Consider the following 13581-nt stretch of genomic DNA (forward strand, 5'->3'; position numbering starts at 1 on the left):
CATGCACGGCGTCACCTGTTCCTCTTTTGGGTTTCTGCCGCATATGCATGCACAATGTTCAGCTGGCCTTTTTGCATGCGGCAGTGCCGGAAACGGGAAGAGCTGGTCTTTGTTTTCCTGCGTGAGCATACATGCTGGCCAGCTAATCGTCATGAGTGCATGCGCACTAGAAACCCAGAAGACTAGCTTGTCAGCATGCATGCAGGCGCTGGAAACTGGATGTTTATTTTCAGGTGCGTGCATGCACCCTGGGCAGCTCCTCTTCCGGATTGTGGCCCAGACCTGTGCATGCACGGGCTCCCTTTTCAGTGCTTGGTGCCGAAAAGGTTCCCCATCACTGCCCTATACCATTTCTGATAGATGGCTGTCCAGTCTCTTCTTGAAAGCCTCCAGTGATGAAGCACCCACAACTTCTGAAGGCAAGCTGTTCCTTTGGTTTGATTGTTCTGTCAGAAAATTTCTCATTTCTAGGTTGAATCTCTCCTTGATCGGTTTCCATCCATTGTTCCTTGTCTGGCCTTTTTGAGTGTTTTGGAGTCACCCCTCAAATATTGGAACACTGCTATCATGTCTCCCCTGGTCCTTCTCTTCGTTAGACTAGCCATGCCCAGTTCTTGCAACCATTCTTCATGTTTTAGCTTCCAGTCCAGTGGTGGGATTCAAGTAATTTAACAACCGGTTCTCTGCCCTAATGATTTCTTCCAACAACCAGTTCACCAAACTGCTCAGAAATTTAACAACCGGTTCTCCCGAAGTGGTGGGAACTGGCTGAATCCCACCACTGCTCCAGTCCCCTAATCTGTTGCTCTTCTTTGCACTCTTTCTAGAGTCTCAACTTTTTTATAGTTTGGTGACAAAAACTGGATACAGTATTTTAGATGTGGTCTTACTAAGTTTCATTTTGAATTGTAAAAGTTAAGTGAAGCACCCGGTTTTTAATTTTAAGTGTAAATGACATAATTTTTAAAGCATTGTCTGAAAGCTTAAGGCATCTCCCTAAAGATGGAAACAAAGACCTGGATAGGTATTCCCTCATCCCCTCCCCCAACTGCTCATTTCTTCTTATGTAAAGTTGTGTAGTGTTATGACAGCAAAGTTTTTTTTTTTGAAAAAAAAACTTTGCTGTCATAACACTACACAACTTTACATAACCAGGCCCAATGTCACCATGTTTCACCATATCTCACATGGTGCAACATGTTTTTAATGATCCTACTTAATGAGAGGCTATGTGAATATTTGTACACTAGTAATGTGTGAGTTGACCTAACAATGAATAAATTGCTTTGTATGGATTGTCATTTTTAAATGCCACTTAGAACATAGAAAATGGACCAAGCTGTCCACTTAATACCAAGTTAAACCAACACACAGAAAGACTATTGACAAACCAGTTTATACTAAATTAAACTTTATTGACTAAGTTTTGTTCTCCAGACAGTGTGATTTGATGAACTATGGCGGTATGCATGCAATCAATAAACTTGACAATAGTTTTAAAAGTGAATGTCAAACAACTTAGTAAAACATATTAGATAAACATTTAAATCTGTGTTGCTGGAAAATGAAACCGAGGCTGCATGAACTGTGTTCAATTAAAAGGCACTGTGGTTGAAAATGGAAAATAAACACTGGTATATTTCTTTAGTATATATTTCAAATAAATTAGAATTGTACTCTTTCAGCCTCACTTACATCAACAAAAATGTGTGCAAATATTAAAATTGTCATTAAGCAAAAATGGACTATCAAAAGTGAATTGAACCATGGTATTATTGAGCTAACTTATAAGTGAACAGCAAGTTTAACATTCTTGACATCTTAAAATCAGCATAGGGATTATTAGTACAGTTCAAACAGTTTATGTAAGGATCTATTCACACCATCCAATGAGGTTGCAGTGCAGATAATTTCTCCACCTCTCAAGCTATCACATGATAACTCCAGTTACTGCACAATATGGATGTGTAATTTATCCTCAAGTCTCTCACATTATTGGCAGGCTAACAATCTTCCCTTCTCCCAGTACTACCATCATCGTTATTCAAGCATAAATTGTAAAAAGATGGAGAAACAAGCAGAATTCTTCCTTAATTTTAAGGAAAGATAATTGATTGCAAAAATATGTGACTTTGGATGTTTTACTGACAAATTTTATTGTGGCAAAAGGTCTAGCTGGAATGCAAATGGCAGTTTTTCAATAGCCACCAAGGACTTGCTTCTTAAAATATCCTTAATTCGTGAAATACACTTATTACAAAATATATAGAAATATTGAAATTCTTTAAAAGAATACCTGATTTGTTTGCACTGCTGGAATCTTTTAATGTAAACACGATAGTGACCCATGATAACCCAGAATAGTTAACCATTTTATGGGTGTATCAGTGTGATTGTATAACCACCACAAATAACTCCAGTTATCGTATAGCAACCACAAATAACTCCAGTTATAGTGACTGTGATTCCAACCACATAGTTGTCTGATCTCCTGCTTCTGATCCTGTGAAAAGATTTGCATATAATAGATGACTGCATCAGGCAAAAATTGTTTCATTTGTCCAGCTCACATTTTATAGCTAGTAATTAATGAATGCTGTGGTAGGGTTCACACATGACACTGAACTGTTTTGCAGTTTTTTGCTTAGTCTATTTGTGGTAGGATAGGCTATAATAGGGGGCAATAAATACAGTTGGAAATCATAATTTGTTGGTTTGCTAATTGCAACCACAGCTTCAAATGATTATGCATGTGAATGCATTGTCTATTTGTGGTTTCTAGGTGATTCCCAATTTGGTTTCATATCCCTCCCAAGCATCTAACCCAGAGCTGTCAAAACTCCCAGATGGGTCACTGGCCACGCCCACACCTGGTTTAGCAAAAGGGGAAAAAAGTCCCGATAGACATGAGTTTGACACCCCTGATCTAATCCATTCACAGAGAAACATGGCAAAACCAAGGTTTAAAAAGGAGGGGAAACAGCAAGAATAAAACAAACAACCCATGATTTTTCTGATCATCTGCAAAACTGTTTCTGGTTTTTTGTTTCAGCAAGGGTCACCCAACCATAGCTAAAATAATGAGACTTTGAATAGCATCCTATGTGGGAGTCGGTAGAATCTTACAGTAGTGGTTGAATGGAAGTTAATAAAATTTAAAAATCCTTGAACTGAATCCTTAATATAGGTTGGTGGAAGATCTGAAACAGGAAGAAAATGGTCAAAGCATATTGGGTGGGCCTTGTCTGAAATGTAATTGATTGATTCCAGGGAAACCGATAAACTGTGTGACAAGTTCATCCCAGGAAATTGTCCCAAAGTGCACATTTTAGCAATGGAATGTTCTTAATAGAAAAATGATCAATATCAGTTGTTCATTAAAAGAATGATATCTCAATTTCATCCTAAACCGTGCCCCCCCAAATTTATTTCAGTGTAACTCTTTTTTTAGTATAACAAAAATGAATTTTTTTAGAAAAATCAACATATTATAGACATACATTTCCTGACATTATATAATCTTTCTAAAACAAAACAAAAGACCAACTCCCCTACTGTTGTGTTGACTAAGATTTTCTTTTAAACCAGCTACTTTAAATATCACTATGTGCTGTTCTCCCTCACATCACCCCTGCTTCCCAGTTACCAGAAAAAAAAATCAACATTTTTTTTAATATATATATATATATAATTATATATTGCTTGTTAAAATCTCCTGGCTGAGATTGTTAAAGTACCACCTCCGTGGGAACCACATGAACACCACGTGCTAATGCAATTGGTATTTCGTAGTCGGGTTGACTACTGCAATTCCAAAGGGCTAGATCTCTAGATCATCAGGTCGTGGTCTGCTGCTTGCCCGACTGCTGGCTCGACTTGGTGGCCGCTGGTCTACAACTGTGAGAGGTTGGAGCTCGTGGCCAGAGCCCACTTTTTTTGTGTTCTCCGGCTCATCATTAAATTCAAAGTTCTGGGCATGCGAATTGGAAATGGTGCTCCCGGCTTGTCCAATCCTGTTCTGCTCAGCACTATAGTTTGCCCAATTTTGTTCACTGGCTTGTTTGTTGTAGTTGCGACAGGATGATGTATTGTTCCTATCTCCAGTTACAAGCTTGTATCCTGGTGGAGACATGGGAGACAAGGGGGCCGTTGGAGAGGAGCACCCATTGAAGTAGGCGTATTTGGGAGATCCGCAATCCTTGGAAGGACTCAAGCCGCTGCTAGGAGAGAAAGGATTGCCTTTGGACTTCATGCGATCTTTAACACTCTTGAGGGTGACATAAAAAATCTCAATGACGTTGAGGGTCAGTGATATGATAGATACTACCAGCATGAAGATAATAAAGATGGTTTTTTCTGTGGGACGCGAGAGGAAGCAATCCACTTTGTGTGGACATGGTACCCGTTCACAAGTGTAGATGGCTTGCAGAGTGAATCCATAGATGTACCACTGTATCAGCACAAAGGCCACCTCAAAGACAGATTTGAAAATGATGCTGATGATGTAAGTGCGAAGCAGTCCACCACGCATTTTGACCTTGCCATGTTCTTCAATCCCATACTTGAATTTCTTAATTTCTATCTGCTTTAGAGGGAGGTCTACATTTACTCCCTCACTTTGGACCAACTTGAGCGCTTCCTCTTTCCTGTTTAGTTTCTCTTCTTTTCGCATCACATAGAAGACATGTGCTAAATACAGAAGGGTTGGCACCGAAACAAAAATGAACTGCAGCACCCAGAAACGCACATGGGATATCGGAAATGATTTGTCATAACAGACATTTTCACAACCTGGTTGTTGAGTGTTGCATCGGAAAGCTGACTGCTCATCTCCCCAGGCAGATTCCACTGCGGTCCCCAGGAGCAAAATTCGGAAAATGAAAAGGACAGACAGCCACACCTTTCCTCCAGCAGTAGAATAGGCTTGGACTTTGTCAAGGAGCCTACCAAGAGCACTCCAGTCACCCATCTTCTCTACCTGCTTCCTGAAAGAGAACAAAGGAGAGAGCTGAAGCATGGCCTGCATAATTCATTCATGACTGTTCTTGAAAAGACATAAAGTGCATGCATGAGGATGGGATGATGAAACCTGCATGTGAAATTAAGAAAGGCAAATGGGTTATGATCGCAGGACTATTTTCTCATGTGGTGAAACAAGGTCAAAAATCTGGAAATTTTATTGCACAAGTCCTGTGCTCTTTAGAGTATTTGTGAGCACACCTATGCCATTATCAATTCCACTCTAGGGTGTCTTTCTAATATAAAGCTATTTTAGACTGAAATTGCAACTGAAAACAAAAATATTATTCTAGGAAAGTTTAAAAACAGTAAAAATATAGTAATCAATAAATCAGGCAATCCTGCTTTGGCCCATTACTATGGAAGGATATATTGCATATCTTTTCTATTTAATTAAAAGACAGCAGTATCTCTTTTTAATTTAATATAGATTTTTAAATTTGTTCTTAAAAGCAAACTAACTTCACTGCTTAGTTGGTTGCCAAGAGGGGAAGAGGGAAAAAAAAGCCTTGTATGAATTACTCAAACAATTCTAATGTTTTTCAACATTGATTCATTTTAAAAATTCTTACAGCTCTATCAATACCTATGAAAAAAAAATATCAGGGAGATACATTTTTTTATTGAAAACAGAGATTCTAATTTTGTCTTTTGGCAATTTGTGTGGTTCCTTAAATTTTATTTGGGTTAATAGATTTGATTCATATCCCACATTTTTGCTTATATAACACTGACATAAACTTAATGACCACATTGAAATTTCAATCCTAAACATAGTTACTTACCACTGTGCTCCATTGATTGGACACAGTGGGGCTTCTCTAATTAAATATATATATAAATGTGTTGTATGTAGGCTGCTGATGTGTCTTATGCTACAGAATCCTGCTTAATTTTTTTATACTGTTTATTTTATGTAACTTGGTATAATATCAACTGCTAGTGTCTCTTTTCAATCATTTGAAGGACAGGCTAAGGACAATTCTCTGTTCAACAAGCATCCTTTTTTTTTAACAGCTCCCTAGTTCAAGGATGCTATAAAGTTAAAAGAATTCTAACAGGAGAGACTCACCAAGAGCCTCTGGAGTTAGCATCTGGGTAGGAGGATGGACATTTTATTGGCATCTATATATGCCTTAATATAAAACTCTTGTACATATATACACTTCTTAAATATATGATCTATTCCATTAGGTGTTTGGCTAAGCTGTTTTTCTTTCTTTCTTCTTCAACATGACTACAAAAGCATCTGTCCCAATAATTAGCATTTTTTAAAAAAAGGGCATCGCAAGGGTTTGAAGGTCTAAATCAGGGGTGTCAAAGGGCCATTTCTCTGGCAGAGGGTTGCAGAAGGCTGTTGCAGCTGAAAAATGGAGCTCGGGAGCCCATTTTTGCTGGCAGAGGCTGGGGCCACCTTGGGTCACTCTGACATGAGTGACCTGAAGCTGGCCCCGCCCTTTCTGCCCCCCCCCTCAAACATAAGCCTGATGCTGCTCTCAATGAAATCAAAGTTTGATACACCTGGTCTAAATGTTTCAATGGTAGACCAGGCAATGGCATTCTTTCTTGCTGGTTTGAATTTGTAAAATATCTCCATTGAGAAATGTTTCATTAAGAAATGCTTTGAGATATTCCTAAGTGGAAATGATGCAATCTGTGGCCTTTAGCCTATAACTGCTATTCTACACTTGCAAGTTACCTCCCAATGTAATCAGAGAATGAAAAGAAAGCATGAATTAATTCCTAGCAGTGCCTGTAAATATTGTGCTTCCCTGGCAGTCATATTTTGCATATTCAAAGAAGTCTGGATAATGATCAGGTGGGAATTACTGCATGATTCACGTAGAAGACACAGACCATAGACTTTTAGAGACATGTCAACCATATAGACCTAGGTTTGTAAGTACTGCAAAAACAACATGTCAAATTCAGAGAACTGTCGGTCTTCATCACTATTGAAAAAGTTAATGCTTGTGGTAACTGATTTTTAAAGAGATGTACATATCCACTGTTCCTTTTAAGATGACAAGCCTTGAAATATGATAGTTGGGACAATACATAACAATCTTTGAAATCAGATGATGATTAGGGGTCATGTTTTTTAGTACCCATGCAGAACTGAATGTGAATAAATATCAAAAGCCAGTTCTTAAACATTTATCTTTTTTCTGATGTTATCCTGGCAGATTAGCATACTATTGTTGTCATAAATTACTGTTTGGCAACACTTTGCTGACTTGCACCTAGCTCAGCCCACACTTGTGCTGTCACAGCAAGTCTTCAACTAGTTTAGGCATTAAAAAGCACCTTTTTTTTTCTTGTGATACTTGTGCCATGAAACAGGGCTCACCAAAGTGTGAAGAAAATAAAAGAGAAATGAAGATCTAATCAATAAAGAAGTCAAATATATACCACGCTCATGGCTAATTAAAACCTTATAGGTATAATTTTGTAAAGAAGGAAAAGTATCACACCAGCGGTGGGTTTCAAATTTTTTTACTACCAGTTCTGTGGGTGTGGCTTGGTGGGCGTGGCAGGGGAAGGATACTATAAAATCTCCATTCCCACCCCACTCCACGGGAAGGTTACTGCAAAAATCCCCATTCCCTCCTGATCAGTTGGGACTCAGGAGGCAGAGAATAGATGGGGGTGGGCCCAACCAGAATTTTTACTACCGGTTCTGGAACTACTCAGTATCACACGTTAAACCGGCAACTTTCTGAGAGAGCTACTTTTCTAGAAAAATGACATCCCTTGCGGAAGCAACTTCCTTTTCTGCCTATGGCAAATTGTAATCTTACACGCAATGCTGTCTTGAAAGGGTTCACATGGATCTCCCCCGCCCCCCCATTCTGCTTCTTTACACAGAAGCTTGCCATGCTGTTGGCTGGGCGCTTTGGTTCACAGCCAAGCATGTGGGAAGCATCTGTGGAAAATGCAATGTGTTCCTTTCCCTCTGTGGCAATCACGATTTCGTTTCTGCCAAGCCAGATGTGAATATAGTACAGCCAACTGTATTGACGCTGCTTGTCAGACTTAGGCAGTCAGGGGAACGGCCAAAGACAGTACTGCATGTCATAAGCCCAACAACTAGCTTAACATGGTTATTGCTCAACCTGGCTGGTAGAAAAGGACTGTCACATTCATTGGGCAACTTTTGAAGGGCAGGAAAATTGAAATTACAGCCCTCCACAGAGTGCCCCTCTCTCTTCATATATTACAGGTAGTTCTCAAGACTCACCACCTTTTGCTTAGTGACCGTTCAGTTACAATGGCACTTATGGCCACTGCAGCATTTTCATGATCATGTGATCAAAATTGGGGTGCTCGGCAACTGGCATGTATTTATAACAGTTGCACTGTCCCAAGGTCATATGGTCACCATTTGTAACTGTCCCAGTCAGCTTCCAGCAAACAATGTCAATGGGGGGAAGCAGGTTCGGTTAACGACTGCAGTGACTGCAGTTAACAACTGTGGCTAAAAGGTTGTAAAATGAGGCACAACTCACTTAACTCACTCTCCTTGCTTAGCAATACAAATGCTGGGCTCAGTTGTGGTCATAAGTTGAGGCCTACCTGTACTTCAATAATAAATGGACAGGGGTTTTTATTTTTAGCAGGACAGTTGGGAAAGTCGCAGACTCAATCCTGATTACAGACCTGTCATTGTGCTTCTTTTAAAAGGAAAAGAAAGGAAATAGAAATATGAAGGAAGTTGGTCTATGAATCATATTATAAGGTTCATGTTTTCCAGGATGTGCAATGAACCTTAAGTATCCAATATGGATAACTGAGTGGAGTCTCAGGAAGCCCACATAATTCCAAGTCACAGCGGTGGTGTGGAGTTTTGTGATGCAGAGTTCTGCATGTGAGAGCTTTTGCAATTCAACATCTAGCTTTTGGATAGAAAAGGCTGACAGAAAATTAATGAAAAGAGTGTTCCAGGGATTGAAATGTGGATACTACACTGTATATGATGACAAAGGTACAATAATTAGATTCTCCAGATGTGCTGGGTTATTACATATTGTGGGAGAACAGGCTGCTTAGTAAACTTGCAAGCACCTGTGCTTCCTACGTTCCCTCCCATTTGAGCCTTTCCTCCAGCATCTGCACAGGTGCAGATAAACCTTGACACAAGTGTGGGAGGAAAATGGCGGAGATGCAAAGGAGTTTGGGAGCTTTGCAGTCACCAGCAAACTGAGTAAAAGAGCGTGCTAGGTCATTCCTGACTCTAGGGGGCAGTGCTCATCTCTGTTTCAAAGCCGACAGTCTCCATGGTCATGTGGCTGGCATGACTCAACCTGGCATGACTCAACCGCATGGAACACTGTTACCTTCCCACCAAAGATGGTCCCTATTTTTTCTACTTGTATTTTTTACCCGCTTTCTAACTGCTAGGTTGGCAGAAGCTGGGACAAGTAACTGGTGTTACATGGCAGCACTAGGGATTCGAACCCACTGCCCATCAACAGCGTCTTAGCCCCTGAGCCACCCCTGAGCCACCCCGTTCCTCAGAAAAATAAAGCACCACATAAGAAACATGCAGGGGCTCTCTACATGCTGGAAAAAGAAACCGGGGACTTAAGACAGAGCAGGTTTAAGAAAGAGACATTAATGCATAAGAGTAATACATAGTATAGAGCATAGGATATAGCTAATTATAATAGAGAAATAGGTACTAGTATAAATATTGTCACAGAAGTAATTGAAAAGCATACTGTAATAGTAAAAATAGCAATAAAATACAGAAAGCACACACACACATTTACACGGATAGACAATGGCTAAAATGATGATGATGTATGTATATACTTGCAGAATACACACACACATTCATGTGTGTGTGTGTATAAGATGTGTGTGTGTGTGTGTGTGTATAAAAGCACCTCTCCAGAGACCAGTGCTTTGCATCTCTCTCCAGTCTGGGCAACTGAATTGGGCATGATTTAGAAAAAGAACCTGTGTCACACATACTCCACAGACATCATAAATTGCTCAAAGAATAGCAAAACTGGGCCAGTAATTAACTAACAGGGCAAAGTTGAATACAAATACAGATGTCTTTGAATACAGATGAATAGTAGGGAATTTCATACTGGAAGATGCCTTAGCTGATAGTTTCCTTTTAAAAATCCAAACCACCAAGAAATCCTTCAAAAAGCCTCTGTTATAAGAATACAAATCCGGTTACAGCAGAGACCTGAAAGGACCCTAATGTATGGGATTATTGCTAAGCCAGTCTGTTATGGTTAGAGAAGTGGATTTGGCTCAGGGAGACCCAAGTTCAAATTCCTACTCAGCCACAAGCTCATTGTGCACTCTAGAGCCAGTCACCATTCTCAGCCTAATCTGCCTAACATAGTTTTGGCGCTGAGGGGGTGAGATGGGATTGGGAGGTGATGGTTTTTAAATACTACTTGAAGGATCTTGGAGAAGGCTAAATGTAAAAAAAAAAAAGGAAAAGAAAAGTACAGAATACCAGGCAACAAAACTTTTCCACAATATTAAGAGATTACTGCTGTCATCTGGTAGTTATATGGAGTTTTACAAGGCAGATCTGGTAGCAGTAATCATTCTAATAATTGTAATTCTGTAATAATTCTAATAATTTCTATTGGAGCCCTAATAATATTACATCTAAATCCTATCCTATAGCTAAAACTACACACATTTGCTGATGATTAATGTCTACTAAGACCCATGGAACATTTTGAAAAAACACGCTGGGCCGGCATGAACAATTATTCTTTACAGCTATGTAGTTTTCTGTAACAATGTTTTTTGAAAAGACATAGTTGAGTCAATTGGGTAGGCACATACACATTATGTATGTGTTTGTGTGATTTGTTTTACATCTGGTTGACAGGCAGCTTAACCTACACATATAAGGTTAAATCATAACATTCAGAGAGACTTATTCATAGTAAATCTGCATTATATTTGCAATACTATGTAAAAAGCCCAAGCTCATTTACTGCAAAATTAAATCTCACTGGATGCAATAAAAATTACTTAAGAGTTACAAATCTGAATTCCTCTGTTACGGAAGTTAAAGCTGCAATTTTTAAAGTTATACCAAGGGATAAGCTTCACTGAACACAATCTTAATCACTAAATTCAGCTCCAAATTCTCTTAAGGTTACTTATCTTGCCGAGCCTCATTTACCCAGCTATAAAATGGGAACAACTCACTTTGGAAGTTTTTGTTTTTAAAAAATTCTTTCACCCATTGAGAACACTAAGTTTTATTTCCATCCTATCTCCTTTTTCCCTTCAAAACTTTAAGGCAGTTTTTTTCTCCTCATCACTACAACCTCAAAATCACTCGTTTCGGCCTGGATTTGCCATCTCCCCACATCCAGGTCAATCGCTCAGCCGCAAACACAGCACTTCTTGCTAAACAAACTTTATTCCTTGTGAATCAAAAGTGTATTTCTCTCTTAAGACACAGGACGTCTAATTTCTTTCTTGTGGGATTTCCAGAAGTGCCTCTCTCATCTGTAGGCTATCCAACCTATCACAATTTAGCACCAGCCTTTCTCCAAAGCTGCTATAAATACTTTTTCAAACTTTGGAAGCTCATGGCTGAAGGGATGCCCCCTTCCTCTGCATCCTCTCCCCAAAGAGACCAGCAGTTTTCTGAAAAAGAGAGGCTCGTATATTCTCTCTGTTCAGTTGACCTCGCTGGCTTTAACAAAACCCTGCCAACAAATCTCTCCTAAAAGTTTTCTGTTTTCAAAATTGTAGGCACAGAAGAGTGACAAATCTACAAGGGCAGAAGTAAAGGAAGAACGGAGGCTGGCATAAGAGAAGGGCAAAGGAGTTCACCAAAACGAGATTGGCTGCTTTGGTATTCAAGCCTTCCTTAGCGAGCAAAAACTTTCCCAATGCTAACTAGAAGGAATAAAAACGATTGCCTTCAGGAAAAGGAAAAAAAACCCAAAAAAACCCCAAAAAACAAAACAAAAAACAACCCAGCAAACATAGACACGGACTTCCTTCCAGTGCTGAGCCGCGATTACTAGGATCCCAGGAACTAGTTTGCCACAGTCAGATTACTATTCCCCGAACGCCTCTCTTGCACAATGTCAGGTTGCAACAAACAAAAAGTTTGGTTTAAAGCTGCCAACGGAGTAAGGCAGAAGCGATTCTGGCGGCCGGAATCTGCGGGCTCCTAAGATTCAAGGTAACTCAGTTGCACGCAACCTCGCTTCGAGCCCTTTCTCCAACGTTTGCTTCCATTAACGAGAAGGGAGGTGGAGGTGAGGGAGACCACGTGAAACGCCATCCGGTTAGTAGTTAACAGCAGCAGCATTTGAACAAAGCCCCAATTAAGGACCATGCTTGGTACGAACCCGAAAACACGAACCACACATTGCCATGTGAAAACAAAATGTGCGTACGTGTGCATCTTTATGGCGGGGGATGGGAGGGAGCATTGAAGAAGTTAATGGTAATTTCAGGTTTCTGGAGAAGTGTTAAAAGGAACCGAGAAACGGCAGCAGACTGCTGCAGACTGCGTTGGGTACCTTTCCTCAAAGTTGGCTGCCCGTTTGCTGCAAAGAATGTTTGTTACACAGACAAAAACATTCTCCTTCAGTAAATAAGATGAAAACTAAACAAAATTATACTCGATGAGAAAACTGAACTATTAAACACATGGCTCCTCCCGAGTTGGTTCATCTGGTAAAGTCACATTAAAAAAAAAAGTTCTGGAAAAAAGCATTAATATCAAAGGAAGCTACGATTGTTACTGGGCAACATTAAAAATGATATCAAAACATTTCATATTATATGCATATTTAAAATTATGTATGTATGTATATATATATATATATACATATATATACACACACACACACACATACACACATATATATATATATATATATATATATATATATATATATATATATATATATATATAATCTTTATATATATATTAAAGATTATATATATATAATCTTTAAGAAAGTTTGTTTGGAATGAACTCAAAATGAAACTGCCCCCCCCCACCCCCATCCTTACCTTCCTGCTCAGCAGAGAAGGGCTTCAGCTTTTCAGTTCTCCAGAGGTTAAAACTCAAGTGCCTATTTCAGGCACTCAGACCTGCCTATTTAAACTTTAAAGTCTCCGTCTGTTCTCTGGTGATGATGGCTGGTGTCCTTCCTTCCCCTTTTGCCTGGAAGAAAACTGCTGAGGCGGCCTTTAGAGGGGAAGAAAAGAGCACAGCCTCCCTCACATCCCAAACACCCCCTTTTTGTCACTCTTAACTTGAAGAACTGAGAGAGCTTTTTAAAAGTTTTCCAGCCACTAGCTGTGAGGGAGGAGCTCAAGAGGAGGGGTGAAGAGCATTAGAGGTGGGACTGCCAAAGGAGGGGAGGAGGAAGTTCAAGAGAAGACTCAGAAGCAGGAGACGGATTGGGGGGGGGAATGGGGTTGGGGGGGCGGGGAGACAGACAGACAGAGAGACTGAAGTGGCTGAGTAAGCACATAGTTTTAAAGAATGGGGATACATGAAAGAGACCAAACTGGGATGGTATCCAGACCTGCTCTTGC

The 13581-nt window shown here is 39.8% G+C and overlaps 1 protein-coding gene across 1 annotated transcript; it reads right to left on the reverse strand.

Moving 5' to 3' along the window:
• Positions 1–1394: 1394 nt before the first annotated feature.
• Positions 1395–13317, reverse strand: GJA1 (gap junction protein alpha 1). The gene is made up of 2 exons (XM_058172848.1): positions 13051–13317; positions 1395–4985 (listed from the first exon to the last, which is right to left on the reverse strand). Exon 2 carries the CDS (start codon positions 4967–4969, stop codon positions 3821–3823), a length of 1149 nt encoding a protein of 382 aa, XP_058028831.1. The 5' UTR covers positions 4970–4985; positions 13051–13317; the 3' UTR covers positions 1395–3820.
• Positions 13318–13581: the final 264 nt, after the last annotated feature.

This window comes from Ahaetulla prasina, chromosome 1 (genome assembly GCF_028640845.1).
Source record: "Ahaetulla prasina isolate Xishuangbanna chromosome 1, ASM2864084v1, whole genome shotgun sequence".
Classification (NCBI taxonomy): Eukaryota; Metazoa; Chordata; class Lepidosauria; order Squamata; family Colubridae; genus Ahaetulla; species Ahaetulla prasina.

Bases quoted from the DNA above. Each gene is read 5' to 3' on its own strand.
- GJA1 (XM_058172848.1), bottom strand. From the start codon at position 4,969: ATGGGTGACTGGAGTGCTCTTGGTAGGCTCCTTGACAAAGTCCAAGCC.